The 15,604-nt window shown below is 44.2% G+C and overlaps 1 protein-coding gene across 1 annotated transcript in view; it reads right to left on the reverse strand.

The window, feature by feature from the left end:
• LOC145410973 (uncharacterized) overlaps positions 1-15,604 on the reverse strand; it is a 170,611-nt gene that overhangs the window by 142,015 nt on the left and 12,992 nt on the right. Inside the window, exon 3 of the mRNA XM_080281029.1 lies at positions 4,309-15,562. Within this exon, the coding sequence (XP_080137155.1) occupies positions 4,309-15,562 (11,254 nt within the window). The remainder of the gene's footprint in view (positions 1-4,308; positions 15,563-15,604) is intronic.

Genomic DNA, 15,604 nt, shown 5'->3' on the forward strand with positions numbered 1-15,604 from the left:
TAGCGGCAATGAGAGAAGGAAAGAAGAAAGGAAAAAAATATATGGGGAAATGAAAGAAGGTACTGTCGGGGAAGGAAGAGAAATGAGGGGTGCTGCAGGGGTCGGCTCGAGAATGTGAGAGAGGTAGGGGGGAGGACATTAAAAGGATGGGAGAGAGGGAGAAGACTCAGGGAGGGAGAAATGACGTAGTTGAGTGCAGAGCTGGGGAGGAGGAAAGGAGCACAAAAGAAGAATGGAGAGGGAAGTACTAAAAGGTGGGGAGGGAGGACTCAGAGGGAAAGGAAAAAGAAGTTAGGGATGGAGGGTGGATGGCGAGGGGTGGAACGTGCAGAGAGAGGGCGAGGGGTGTGTGGAAGGAGAGGACAGAGAAAACGGGGGAAAGAGTAAGGCTGTAGGGAGAAGGAGAGATGATGAAAGGTGGAAGTGAGACTCTGGGATGAATGGGGTGGAAGAGAGGTTTTGAAAGGTGAAGCAAGACAGCTAAGAGGGTGTGACAGGGAAGGAGGGAAGGAGACAGTAAGGTAGTGGGGTGGAAGGGGAGGTGCTAAAATTTTAAGACAGATGGTAAAGAAGGTGTGGCTAGGAGGAAAGCAAGACTGATGGATGGAAGTATGGAATGATGGAAGGTAAAATGAAAGAGAAACATAATGTTGGGGAAGGAACAGAGGAAAAAATACACAGGGAAATGAAAGTAGGAAGGAGGCAGCAGGGTGAAGGGGAATGGATGGTAAGATGAAGAGGGATTGGTGGGAGAGGAAACAGCAAGGGGGAGGAGGTGGGCTGAAAGGGGAAGGGAGGTATGTGAAAAGGTAAGGAGAGCGGGTGGCCGGAGAGGGAGAGAGAGAGGTGGGGGATGAGGGAGGGAGGGAGAGGGAGGTATGTTGAGAAGGGAGGCTGAGGGTTGGAATGTTGATGGCTGTTTGCGGGAAGTCACATTCCCACCATACACGTAGTAAACAAAAACTGTGTGTGTGTGTGTGTGTGTGTGTGTGTGTGTGTGTGTGTGTGTGTGAAATTTTAGGTGTTTTCTTGCATCTGTTCGTAAGGCTGCTTTGTTTACCTTTGTAGAGTTTGTTATATGTTGTTATATAACATTCCTTGCAAATGATTCCTCGTCTTCCATGAACCCAAGTCTCAGATAATTTTTCACACGTTTTAGTGCTTTACACAACAGAATTTTAATAGCGCGTTTTTTCTTTTACTGTTGCTGACGTAATGTTATACAAGAACACGTGTGTCGGTCAATAATTCCCTTACATTACTATGGTTCATCAATGTGATATTATTATAAAGTTCACCCATGTAAATTACACACACACACACACACACACACACACACACACACATACAAAGTCACTGGAGACTGAAAGCGTCGTGACCTACTTCACACACACACACACACACACACACACACACACACACACACACACACACACACACACACAGGTGTCACTAGGGACTGAGACAGGGACGTGACCTATTTCACACACACACACACACACACACACACACACACACACACACACACACACACACACACACACACACACACACACACACACACACACACACACGTGTCACTAGGGACTGAGACATGGACGTGACCTATTTCACACACACACACACACACACACACACACACACACACACACACACACACACACACACACTGCGCGTCTCAATAGGGACTAAGGCATGAACGTGACCCACAGCCTGGGCAACACCTCAGTCACTCACCTCTCAGCTTACCTTCACGGCCCACCCTCTTCATCACTACGACCAGTTAAAAAATGATGCCGATACACATTACAGCGTTTTTTTTTTTTTTTTTTTTTCTGAAGAACACACCTGAACCCTTTTAGCTTAGCTGATCGAGGTGATGTTAGACTGGAGGGTCGTTTTGACTAACAACCAAGGAGACTCACATCTACATCACAAATAAGGCTCATTAAATTTCACGCAACCATGTCATAATAAGCAACCTTGTGGAACTGGTCGATTTCCGTCAGATAAAAATACACCGACTTCAGTAGGGAGGTCCGATCATAAACATCAGACTACTGAAGATTAATATCTCTGTGGCCAAACTGAACCTAAGTAGACGGAACATCAATTAATTACAAGCACAGAAGAAGAGCTCCTTCGCTCGACTACACGCATGACGGGGAGAAATGGAAATGTGAGGAGGAAGAACAACAGAGTAACTGCTGAAAGACATTACTTGCGATACAGGTTATAATGTTTCAGTGTTTCCAATGCATACGTTAATTATTATATACAAATACAGTATAATCATAAATGAAAACAACCAATCAATCAATAAATGAATAAGCAAAATTCATCATAAACTTAACCCCTACAAATAAATGAAGTCTTTTAGACATGCCTTGTTACCTCAGAGGATTTCATTCGGCTCAGGGGAGACTAGAGGAATTATTTAAAACTTTCTTTACTACTTCACTGGTTGAGGTTTCTTGTAACCTGAATAAAATCGTCTGGAGGTAGCAAGGAAAAAAGAAGTCGTCACCTTATCGAAGAGGTTAATCATATTGTTTCTAAGCACTCAAAGATATATTTAATGAAAAATACGCATTATATCTATCTATCTATCTATCTGTCTTTATCTATCTATCTATCTATCATCTATCTATCTATATAAGTTAGCCTACAAACAAATACACTTTGTCATTATACAAAATCAACTAAATTAGTGAAAACTTGACGACTCCCAGCAAATCGCAAAGAGATTAGTACAAACTGGCAAAGAGTTAGTTAAAAAATGGCATGATGGAGCAGTCGGCATAAAAAATATTATTAAAAATAAAACACCACAGTATTAGAACATTTAAAATTCAGTTCGGGAGACAGAGAGAGAGAGAGAGAGAAACCTACGGCCTCGTCACACAGTGGTCAGAACCAGGCATATTCGCCGCAAGTTACCCAACCGTGTCAGTCGGGGCGATAAAAACACTCTGTTTCATCTGGCCACATTCTAGGCACCCTGTTTCTTAGTGCGACACATGACACAGGTGACATCGAAAAACAAATGCCCAAAACGTGGCCCAAAGAAACGGGGTATCCTTATTCCAGCCATTACCCCGTCAACACGATTTGCGTCTGAACATGTCTCATTCCCACCTGAGTGTTATGAGGTCCTGAATTGGAAAAAATAAGTCACGAAGATAAAAGGAACAGCTACGGGACAAAGGCTGAGTGGAATGGTGGGAGGAAGGAAAAGAGGATAGAAGGAAAAGGCAAAGCTAATGATGGGATAAAAACACTGGAACCACAGAGGTGTGTAAAAGGTTTGGGGGGGGTAGGGAAAGTGAAGGCAAATTAGAAAGTACCATACTCATGAATTTATCCCAAGCTTAAGATGCGTGTAAAATCGCTTGTTCAGACTTGTATCTTTACTCGCACAGGTGCCAAACACTTCCCAACCAAACAAGTGTGAATGATAAGGTGAAAAAATACGACAAAATGATTCATAAAAACATATAACTGAAACAGAGACTTATTTACCATAAAAGTTAGTTAGGGTCATTTATCAGTACGATCACCCAGGATGTATTTATAAAAGATCTTTACCAAGTCTTTAAAACATTTATCATCTCCGTTTTGTTCTGCTTTTCGCATTTTTTCATCTAAATATTCACTCTAAATTGACTGAAAATTTTGGTATCATTGGGCCTATAAGTGAAAACAGAAGCATTATAAACAACCTCATCTCTTCAGTCCCAGGAAGTATTTCTTTTTAGTTTATTCTTCCTATCCCTAGACGATTTTATTCAGCTTAGGAGAGACTTTTCGCAGAGGGGGCACTCTTCCTAAGCCAAATAAAGTCATCTGGTGGTAGTAAGAATACAATGCAATATGAAATCATCGGAGTGAAGGGGTTAAGCTTAGGATCCTTTATGAGTACGATTTCAGGCCTTTGTAGGGTCGATCAAGTAGAACGTACAGGTTGATACTCTTACCGTGGTGGTTGCGATGTGGGCAGGGAGAACTCGGTGGGTTGAGATATGGACGGACGGACGGACGGATGGGTCATGCAGGGATATATAAGGCACCACTGTATCACTGTCTTGTTTTGTTTGGTTGATTTTCTAGCACAACTGTCTGAGTGTGACTTGCACGTCCAGGGTGCAGTGGTCAGGTTTGGAGCAAGTGTGACACGAACAAATATATTCACACATGACACAGGTGGGTGTAACTTACATGACGAATTATATATACATGGGACGTGTTCCAAGCACATACACAGCATAAATATACACAAAGTTTCATTCGTGTTATCGAGTGACTCACAGTTTCGTGTGGAAAGCAGGAGGCTGAGCGCCCTCCTCGGCCTCTCCGCCCTCACACTCCCTGGTAGACGCCTCGCCGCCCACCAGGTCTCTCGAGATCACGTGTCTTTCACGAATTACTCTAGTAACTGTCCCACCATCAGTGGTTGTTGTAACTGTCGTGGTGACGGTGCCGTCATCACTGGTCGTGTTGCTGGAGGAGATGATGGTGCCATCATCACTGGTGGTGTTGGAGGAGGGTGGCAGGGTGATCCAGGCACCATCGTTTTCATCCTCGCACTCAATCAAGTTACCATCTTCGTCTCGTCTCACAACCCTTGTGCGCCGCACGGTTGTGGTCGTCGTGGTACTCGTTCCTCCTATTACTTTCTGAAGGTTTGTGTCGAAATCTTCTGGTAGGTACTTGGCCAGCTCCTCGGGTGGGATGTCTCTGATCGTGGTGGTGGTAGTGGTTTCTTCAGTAGGTGCCTCCCTTTGGTTCATACCAAAGCGGAGGAGAGAACGTTCTCTCAGTTCCGGTGTCAATACTCTACTACCATCCAATTCTTGTAGTCTTGATATGTCAGCTTCCTCATCAGGGTTGGCTAAATATTCTGTTTCCACCACAGTCTCCTCCGGCCCATCACCCACCTTAGTTTTCCTGACCTTCCTGACCCGGACGGTACGGTGTGTGGTTACCCCCTCAGGCCAGTCCTCACCAGCCACAGAGCTGAGTGTAGGGGACAGCCTCTCAGGGTCAGCTGGGGTGACTTGGCTGGAGTCCATCCTGCGGTGTACCACCACTCGCCCACCAGCATCTTCAGTTACAAAAACTGTTCGGGACTGCTTTGCTCCTCGGGGGTCGACTTCTGATGCAAGAAGGCTTTGCAAATCAGTGATTTCAGGACCAGATAAAATCTTCCCCTGTGAATCAGTTTCCATGGTCACTTGATACGAAGTTGGGCTAATGGTCCATTCAGTGTGGGTGTGTGGAGCACCACCTGCCCCCTTTGCTGGGCCAGACCCGCTGGCATCAGCAGAGAACACAGGTCCCTCCACGGTAGTTATCTCTGTCTTGCATTCACTTAGTGTTCTCTCTGGAGTTAACTTGAATGGTCCGAGTTTTCCTTTAATGTAGGAGTCGACATCTTGAGCTCTTTCAGCCTCAGTGGAGATGGTGTACTCGCGACTGTGTCTCTTGGGGTCTTGTAAACGTGGTATGTGTGTATCAGTATGTGTGTGAGTATCTATCTGTGGTTGTTGAGTATCTGTGTGTGTGTATTCTATGCTACCATGAGGCTGTGGCAAGACCCAGCCAATGGGCGCAGCCCCCTGCTGACCTGCCATGCCTGGAATGTTACCTTGATATCCCCCTTCCCCAGATCCTCTACTAACGTCAGTCCGGACAGGTATACCACTGAACTCTGACCCAAACTGGCCCCGTGACCTGCTAGCCACTGGGTCACTACCACCATCCTCTGACACCCGTCTCGGAATTCGGCTCTTCACTGTGACATCTGATGTATCTCCAGCAATGTCAGCAGTGAACTCAGGAACTTCACCCTCTAATCTTAACCTACCCTCTGCATCTCCCAACTGAATATCTTCCACATCTGGTTTAAACCCTCCTATATCTACATCTTCATCCTTCTTTCTCCTTCCTCTCTTCTTCTTCGAGCCTCGCCCACCTGCACTAACACTGACATCAGGAAGAGCTGCATCAGAAATATCTACATCAGGTTCTCTAGTACTCGGATCTAATGTTGGTATCTTACTCCTGAATGCTTTGTCCCCTCCCACAGCAGGCATTTCTGAAAGCCTGGCCTCCATACTCGGCACTGACACCCCAACACTTCCCTCTACTTCTCCACTGGACAGAACTGGGGCATCAACTCTGCCTTTCAGCACCGGAATTCCGGATTTTACTTCGGTCCTACCTTCAGATCCAGGAACGCTTGACTTTACTGCAAATGTGCCTCCAGGCCCTGAAATATTAGTGTCAAACTCGGGAATATCAGCTTTGACATTAAGGACATCAGACGTGACATCAACCTTGCCTCCAACTCCAGGAAGATCAGCCTTGATGTCAGGCGATTCTATACTAATTTTGCCTTCATATCCAGGGATATCTGCCTTGACTTCAGGAACATCAAGCTTGCTTTCAAATCCTGGAAGATCTGCCATGACTTCAGGAACATCAGCCTTAACATCAAACTTGCCACCAATATTGGGAAGATCTGCTTTGACTCCAGGAACATCAGCTTTGGTATCAAACTTTCCTCCAAATCCAGGAAGACTCGTCTTGACGTCAAACTTGCCTCCATATCCAGGAAGATCAACCTTGACTTCTGGGACATCAGCAATAACGTCAAATTTGCTTCCCAAACCAGGAAGTTCAGCCTTGACATCAGGAGCTCCAGCTCTGACATCAAACTTACCTCCAAATCCAGGCAGATCAGTCCTGACTTCAGGGATATCAGCCTTGACATCGAAGCTGCCTCCAGACCTAGGAAGATCACCCTTGACTTCAGGAACATCTACCTTGCCTCCAAATCCAGGAAGATCTGCCTTGATGTCAGGTGATTCCAAACTAATTTCGCCCCCAATCCCAGGAAGATCTGCCTTGATGTCAGGTGATTCCATACTAATTCTGCCCCCAAATCCAGGAACATCTGTCTTAACTTCAGGACCATCAATATTGCCTCCAAATCCAGGAAGATCTGCCTTGATATCAGGTGATTCCATACTAATTTTTCCTCCAAATCCAAGAAGATCTGCCTTGATGTCAGGTGATTCCATACTAATTTTGCCTCCAAATCGAGGAAGATCTGCCTTGATGTCAGGTGATTCCATACTAATTTTGCCTCCAAATCCAGGAAGATCTGCCTTGATGTCAGGTGATTCCATACTAATTTTGCCTCCAAATCCTGGAAGATCTGCCTTAACTTCAGGAACATCAACCTTGCCACCAAAACCAGGAAGATCTGCCTTGAGGTCAGGTGATTCCATACAAATTTTGCCTCCAAATCCAGGAACACTTGTCTTAACTTCGGGAACATCAACCTTGCCTTCAAATCCAGAAAGGTCAGCCTTGATGTCAGGTGATTCCATACTAATTTTGCCTCCAAATCCAGGAACACCTGCCTTAACTTCAGGAACATCAATCTTGCTGCCAAATCCAGGAAGATCTGCCTTGATGTCAGGTGATCCAATATTAATTTTGCTGCCAAATCCAGGAAGATCTGCCTTGATGTCAGGTGATTCCATACTAATGTTGCCTCCAAATCTAGGAAGGTCTGCCCTGATGTCAGGTGATTCCACACTAATTTTGCCTCCAAATCCAGGAAGATCTGCCTTGATGTCAGGAGATTCCATACAAATTTTGCCTCCAAATCCAGGAACACTTGTCTTAACTTCAGGAACATCAACTTTGCCTTCAAGTCCAGAAAGGTCTGCCTTGATGTCAGGTGATTCCAGAGTAATTTTGCCTCCAAATCCAGGAACACCTGCCTTAACTTCAGGAACAATAACCTTGCCTTCAAATCCAGGAAGATCTGCCTTGATGTCAGGTGATTCCATACTAATTTTGCCTCCAAATCCAGGAACATCTGCCTTGACGTCAGGTGATTCCAAACTAATTTTACCTCCAAACCCAGGAAGATCTGCCTTGATGTCAGGTGATTCCATACTAATTTTGCCTCCAAATCCAGGAACATCTGCCTTGATGTCAGGTGATTCCATACTAATTTTGCCTCCAAATCCAGGAAGGTCTGCCTTGATGTCAGGTGATTCCATACTTATTTTGCCTCCAAATCCAGGAAGATCTGCCCTGATGTCAGGTGACTCCATACTAATTTTGCCTCCAAATCCAGGAAGGTCTGCCTTGATGTCAGGTGATTCCATACTAATTTTGCCTCCAAATCCAAGAAGATCTGCCTTAACTTCAGGAACATCAACCTTGCCATCAAATCCAGGAAGATCTCCCTTGATGTCAGGGGATTCCATACTGATTTTGCCTCCAAATCCAGGAAGATCTGCCCTGATGTCAGGTGATTCCATACTAATTTTGCCTCCAAATCCAGGAAGATCTGCCTTAACTTCAGGAACATCAACATTGCCGCCAAATCCAGGAAGATCTGCCTTGATGTCAGGTGATTCCATACTGACTTTGCCTCCAAATCCAGGAAGATCTGCCCTGATGTCAGGTGATTCCATACTAATTTTGCCTCCAAATCCAGGATGATCTGTCTTGAAGTCAGGAACATCAGCTTTACCTTTAAATCCAGGAAGATCTGCCTTAACTTCAGGAACATCAACCTTGCCATCAAATCCAGGAAGATCTGCCTTGATGTCAGGTGATTCCATACTAATTTTGCCTCCAAATCCAGGAAGATCTGCATTGATGTCAGGTGATTCCATACTAATTTTGCCTCCAAATGCAGGAAGATCTGCCTTCATGTCAGGTGACTCCATACTAATTTTGCCTCCAAATCCAGGAAGATCTGCCTTGATGTCAGGTGATTCCATACTAATTTTGCCTCCAAATCCAGGAAGATCTGCCTTGATGTCAGGTGATTCCATACTAATTTTGCCTCCAAATCCAGGAAGATCTGCCTTGATGTCAGGGGATTCCATACTAATTTTGCCTCCAAATCCAGGAAGATCTGTCCTGATGTCAGGTGATTCCATACTAATTTTGCCTCCAAATCCAGGAAGATCTGTCTTAATTTCGGGGACATCAACCTTGCTGCCAAATCCAGGAAGATCTCCCTTAATGTCAGATGACTTCATACTGACTTTGCCTCCAAATCCAGGAAGATCTGCCTTGATGTCAGGTGATTCCATACTGATTTTGCCTCCAAATCCAGGAAGATCTGCATTGATGTCAGGTGATTCCATACTAATTTTGCCTCCAAATCCAGGAACATCTGCCTTGATGTCAGGTGACTCCATACTAATTTTGCCTCCAAATCCAGGATGATCTGCCTTGATGTCAGGTGATTCCATTCTAATTTTGCCTCCAAATCCAGGAAGATCTGCCTTGATGTCAGGTGATTCCATACTAATTTTGCCTCCAAATCCAGGAAGATCTGCCTTGATGTCAGGGGATTCCATACTAATTTTGCCTCCAAATCCAGGAAGATCTGCCTTCATGTCAGGTGATTCCATACTAATTTTGCCTCCAAATCCAGAAAGATCTGTCTTAATTTCGGGGACATCAACCTTGCTGCCAAATCCAGGAAGATCTGCCTTAATGTCAGGTGACTCCATACTGACTTTGCCTCCAAATCCAGGAAGATCTGCCTTGATGTCAGGTGATTCCATACTGATTTTGCCTCCAAATCCAGGAAGATCTGCCTTGATGTCAGGTGATTCCATACTAATTTTGCCTCCAAATCCAGGAAGATCTGCCTTGATGTCAGGTGACTCCATACTAATTTTGCCTCCAAATCCAGGAAGATCTGCCTTGATGTCAGGTGATTCCATTCTAATTTTGCCTCCAAATCCAGGAAGATCTGCCTTGATGTCAGGGGATTCCATACTAATTTTGCCTCCAAATCCAGGAAGATCTGCCTTCATGTCAGGTGATTCCATACTAATTTTGCCTCCAAATCCAGGAAGATTTGCCTTCATGTCAGGTGATTCCATACTAATTTTGCCTCCAAATCCAGGAAGATCTGTCTTAATTTCGGGGACATCAACCTTGCCACTAAATCCAGGAAGATCTGCCTTGATGTCAGGTGATTCCATACTGACTTTGCCTCCAAATCCAGGAAGATCTGCCCTGATGTCAGGTGACTCCATCCTAATTTTGCCTCCAAATCCTGGAAGATCTGTCTTGACTTCAGGAACAGTAACCTTGCCTCCAAATCCAGGAAGATCTGCCTTGATGTCAGAGGATTCCATATTAACTTTGCCTCCAAATCCAGGAAGATCTGCCTTGACTTCTGGAACATTAGCCTTGCCTTCAAATCCAGGAAGATCTACATTGATGTCAGGTGACTCCATCCTAATTTTGTCTCCAAATCCAGGAATATCTACCTTCATGTCAGGTGATTCCATACTAATCTTGCCTCCAAATCCGGGAAGATCTGCCTTGATGTCAGGTGACTCCATGCTAATTTTGCCCCCAAATCCAGGAAGATCTACCTTCATACCAGGTGATTCAATATTAACTTTGCCTCCAAATTCAGGAAGATCTGCCTTGATATCAGGAGAGTCCATACTGATTCTGCCTCCAAATCCAGGGAGATCTGCTTTGATGTCAGGTGATTCCATATCAAGTTTGCCTCCACATCCTGGAAGACCAGTCTTACCTTCTGGAACATCAGTTTTTGGCTCAAACTGGTTTCTATATTCAGGGAGGTCTGCTTTAACAGTAAATCCTGGAAGATCAGCACTTGTTTCTGGTGACTTGATATTGACACTGCCTTCTAATCCTGGAGTATCAGCGCCTATACTAAATTTGCCAGTAGGGCCATGTAGCGTTCCCTTTAATTCAGGTGATGTAAGATCGACATGTTTTCCAAATCCAGGCATATTATATTTGAAGTCCGGCATATCAGTATCTAATGCATGCAAACCATCTGCGTTGGGATGATCTATATTCAAATTCGACATATCTGCGTTCAATTCGACTTTGCCTCCAAAATTAAGATCCTCTTTCATATCAGGAATATCTTTCAATCCTTCAGTATTTAAATTCACTCCTGCTGATCCAGCACCAACCAATATATCTGGGGTGGTGATGTCCACGTCTAGACCATTCTGGATGTTAACATCAGGATGCCCAATACGGTGCTTCATTTTACCTTTACGAACAGGAGGCACCGGAGCTTGTACATTAATGTCTACATCTGGCAACTGAGGAAGCATACCCTCTTGTCTAATCTCTCCTGCAGCACTAAAATCAGGGCTCTTGACATCAATTGTCCCAGGCGCATATTCCACCTCACCTTTAGGAGACTTGGACTTACCAAAACATGAACCCAGTTTGGCTTTAGGTTTACTGCCCTTGACCTTAACATCAGGGCTATCTATGCTAACATCAGCTCTAACTTCTGGAACAGAGACACTGGTTCCAACACTTCCTTTAGGACTTTCCACTTCACCTTCAGCAGGCTTGTACTCATCGTCTACTTTTGTTGGTTTAGGCTTACCGAAACAGGAACCAAGTCCACCTTTCTGCTTATCATTTTTCATGCTAACTTCTCCAGATGGAACCTGCACATCAGGAGCTGTGACTTCCCCCTCAACTTTCACACCTGGTATGTCAGCTTCCACATCAACTTCAGCATTTGTATCAAATGGTCTTATTTTAGCTGTTCCAAGAGATACATCAGCTTTCTGAGCCTTGCTTGGAGAGTACTCTCCTTTTGCCATGGGACTCTTTGGTTTACCAAAGCATGAACCCAGTTTAGATTTTGGTTTCCCTGTTTTCACTTTTGCATCAGGTGAATCTAAAGTGATGTCAGCCCTGGCTTCTGGCAATTTAACACTGGCTTCAGCACTTACATCTGGACTCTCAGCATTAATGCTGGCTGGCTTATATTCTCCATCTATTTCATCACTCTTTGGCTTTCCTAAACACGATCCAAATTTAGCCTTTGGTTTTTCTCCCATTACTTTGACTTTGGGTGTATCAGCTTCAAGCTCGATATCACCTTTAGGAACTGAAATACGGGGACCTGATTTTTCTCCCTCAATCTTCAAATGAGGATCAACTTCTAGTTTACTAGCTTCTGCTCCAGTAACATTGCCCCCTGAATTTCCTTCAATTTTCCAAGAAGGCAGTGAAATATTTGCCTCTGGAAGTTCTATATCAGATATGTCTCCCTTAACTTCTCCCTCTACTTTTGGCAATGCAATACCTGGGCCCTTCACTTTTCCAGAAACACCAGGCAAGCTACAACTAAAATCAGCATTAATATCACCTTCAGGTAAACGAGGAATACCTTCCTTGCTCTTCATTTCAAGTGGTTCACCATCAAAACCATCCATGTTTACTTTAGCTGCTGGTATTTTACAATCAATACCTACTTCGGGAGAATCAATTTTTCCACCAAATGCTGCTTCAACCTTGGGTAAATCAGGGACATTACCCTCAACTTTCAATACCGGGTCAACTTTGGAATGATCAACTTCAAGATCAGCTTTAAAATCAGGGCCAGAAGGCATCTTACATTCAACATCTACCTCAGGAATATCTACCTTACCGCCAATCTCTGCTTCTACTCTGGGCATATCTGGAATTTCTCCTTCAAATTTCACTTCTGGTTCGACTTTGGGAACGTCAACACCAACTCTAATCCCTCCTTTCACTTCTGGCACTGAAGGAATGTCACCCGAGGCTTTAGGAGTTTCTAACTCTGCTTTGCCCTTAAGGTGAGGAGTATCAACCTCTACTTTTGGAATATCAGGCCCTTCAAGTTTGACTCCAGGTGGTTGATATGCTGCTTCTGTTTCACCTCCTTTGGGTTTACCAAAGCAGGATCCAAGTTTTACTTTTGGTTTGCTAATTCCTTTTCCTTTCACTTTGACATTTGGTGCGTCAACATTTATGTCTACATCAGCTTTCACTTCTGGTGTTTTTATACTGGCTTCAGCACCAACATCAGAGCCCTTAACATCAGTCTTACCAGGTTCAATATCACCTTCAACTTTGGGAGATTTAGGCTTACTGAAACATGATCCTAAATTAACTTTTGGTTTTTCTGCCTTGACTTTTACATCAGGAGAATCTACACTGACGCTAGCTTGGGTCTCTGGTGTTTTGATACTGCCTTCAGCACTAATATCAGGACCCTCAACACTGGCTTTGCCTAGTTTATACTCTCCTTCCACTTGAGGACTTTTTGGCTTTCCAAAGCATGATCCTAGTTTAGCCTTTGTTTTTCCTTCTTTTGCAGTCAGTTTTGGTTTACTAATATCACCTTCCGGAATAGTGGCATCAATGTTCATATCAGGAGTTCCTACCTCAAGTTTCACTGAAGGTCGTTCTCCTGGGTCTTCAATATTCACTCCAAGATCACCACCACCTACGTCTCCTTTAGCTTTCAATGATGGCAAAGATATCTCAGCTTCAGGTACTGCAAATGAGGGCAAATTGCCAGATATACTGCCTTCCACCTTTGAGGAAGGTATTTCAGGGAGAGTAACTTTTGCTCCTGAGATGTTTCCAGAAAGGTCAGGTAATTTACCATCAATGTTAACTTCAGTATTACCTTTAGGAAAATCAAATCCTTCTCCTTTAAGATCAAGGCTTGGTGGTCTGCCATCTATAGTTAGGTCTCCACTAGAACTTGAGGGCATACTACCGGCTACATTCAAACCAGGAATGCCAATTTTTTCATCAAACTTTCCTTCTCCTCTGGGTATCTCGGGTATGTAACCTTCAACCGCCAATGAAGGGTGGGGAATATCAACATCTAGGCCATCTTTAAACTCTGGGCCTGATGGCATCTTACATTCAATATCTACCTCAGGAATATCTGCCTTACCACCGAATTCTGCTTCTACTTTGGGTATATCAGGGATTTCTCCTTCCACTTTCACTGTTGGTTCAACTTTGGGAATATCAACATCAAATCCAATCCCTCCTTTCACATCTGGCACTGAAGGGATATTAACTGAGGCCTTGGGAGCTTCTAGATCTAGTCTACCTTCAAAGTCAGGAATATCAACCTCTACTTTTGGGACCTCAGGGCCTTCAAGTGTGACTTCTGGTGGTTGATATGCTGCTTCAATGTTACCTCCTTTGGGCTTACCAAAGCATGATCCAAGTTTTGCCTTTGGCTTTCCTGTGCTTTTTCCTTTCAGTCTGACATCTGGTGCTTCAACATCTACATCAACATCACCCTTCACTCCTGGTGTTTTAATGCTTCCTTCAGCACTAACATCAGGGCCCTCAACTTCGAGTTTACCAGGTTCAATTTCACCTTTCACTTTGGGAGCTTTAGGCTTACCGAAACACGAACCTAGTTTTGCTTTAGGTTTACTGCCCTTGACCTTCACATCAGGACTATCTATGCTGACATCAGCCTTGGCTTCTGGGACAGAGACACCGGCACAAACACTTCCTTCAGGACCTTCCACTTGAACTTTGGCAGGTTTGTACTCACCCTCCACTTCTGGAGTTTTGGGCTTGCCAAAGCATGAGCCAATATTGCCCTTTGGGGTTTTGCCTCTGACTTTGACTTCTGTAGATGGAACATCCATTTCTGGAGGTGAAACTCCACCTTCAACTTTAACTTTGGGTGATTCAATATCCAAATCAACATCGGCCTTGGCTTCAGGACCATCTAAACTACCACTCACTTCACCTTTCGGTCCTTCCACTTCAAGTTTTGCAGGTTTGTACTCACCATCAATATCAGGAGTCTTTGCTTTCCCAAAACATGATCCCAATTTGGATTTTGGTTTCTGTGTCTCCAACTGGACATCAACATCGGGTGAATGTACACTGATGTCACCCTTTGCTTCTGGTGCTTTAACACTGGTTCCAGCACCTACATCTGGTGCTTTGACACTGGCTCCAGTACTTACATCTGGTGCTTTGACACTGGCTCCAGCACTTAAATCAGGTGCTTTGACACTGGCTCCAGCACTTACATCTGGTGCTTTGACACTGCCTCCAACACTTACATCTGGACTCTCGACGCTGACTTTGCCTGGCTTATATTCCCCCTCCACTTTAGGAGTCTTTGGTTTTCCAAAACATGAACCAAATTTAGCCTTGGGCTTATCTCCCTTTACTTTAACTTTGGGAGCATCAACATCAACCTTTGCTTCACCTTCAGGAATGTCAATACCAACACTTGGCCTAGTAATTTCTCCTTCAACCTTGACTGATGGATCAAGTTTCACACCCTCAGCTTCCACACCAATATCTACACCTTTAGCATCTCCTTTTCCTTCTATTCCAGCAGCAATATATGGTTCTTCAAGCTTAACTTTCCCTGGTTTTCCAAGACAGGCACAAGGATCCATTTTGGATTTCTTTGGTTTTATCTTCGCCTTTGGTATCTCTACTTCTCCAGATATTTCAGGAGTCTTTGCATCTCCCTTCACTTCAAGACTTGGTGCTGCTGGTAGGTCAAGCTTTGCTCTTGGGATTTCAACTGAAGGTAGGCTTCCTTTGATTTCTGCTTCAACTTTGGGAGATGAAAGATCAGGCATGGAAACATCTGGTCCCTCTAATTCTCCTGAGAAACTTGGTAGCGTGCCATCAATATCAAGTCCAATGTCAGACTTTGGTAAATCTCCTTTAAATTCAGCTTGAACATTTGGAGATGGAAGCTTAGGAAGAGAAACTTCTG

This window comes from Coenobita brevimanus, chromosome 87 (genome assembly GCF_032717465.1).
Source record: "Coenobita brevimanus isolate Jiangsu-jjx chromosome 87, ASM3271746v2, whole genome shotgun sequence".
Classification (NCBI taxonomy): Eukaryota; Metazoa; Arthropoda; class Malacostraca; order Decapoda; family Coenobitidae; genus Coenobita; species Coenobita brevimanus.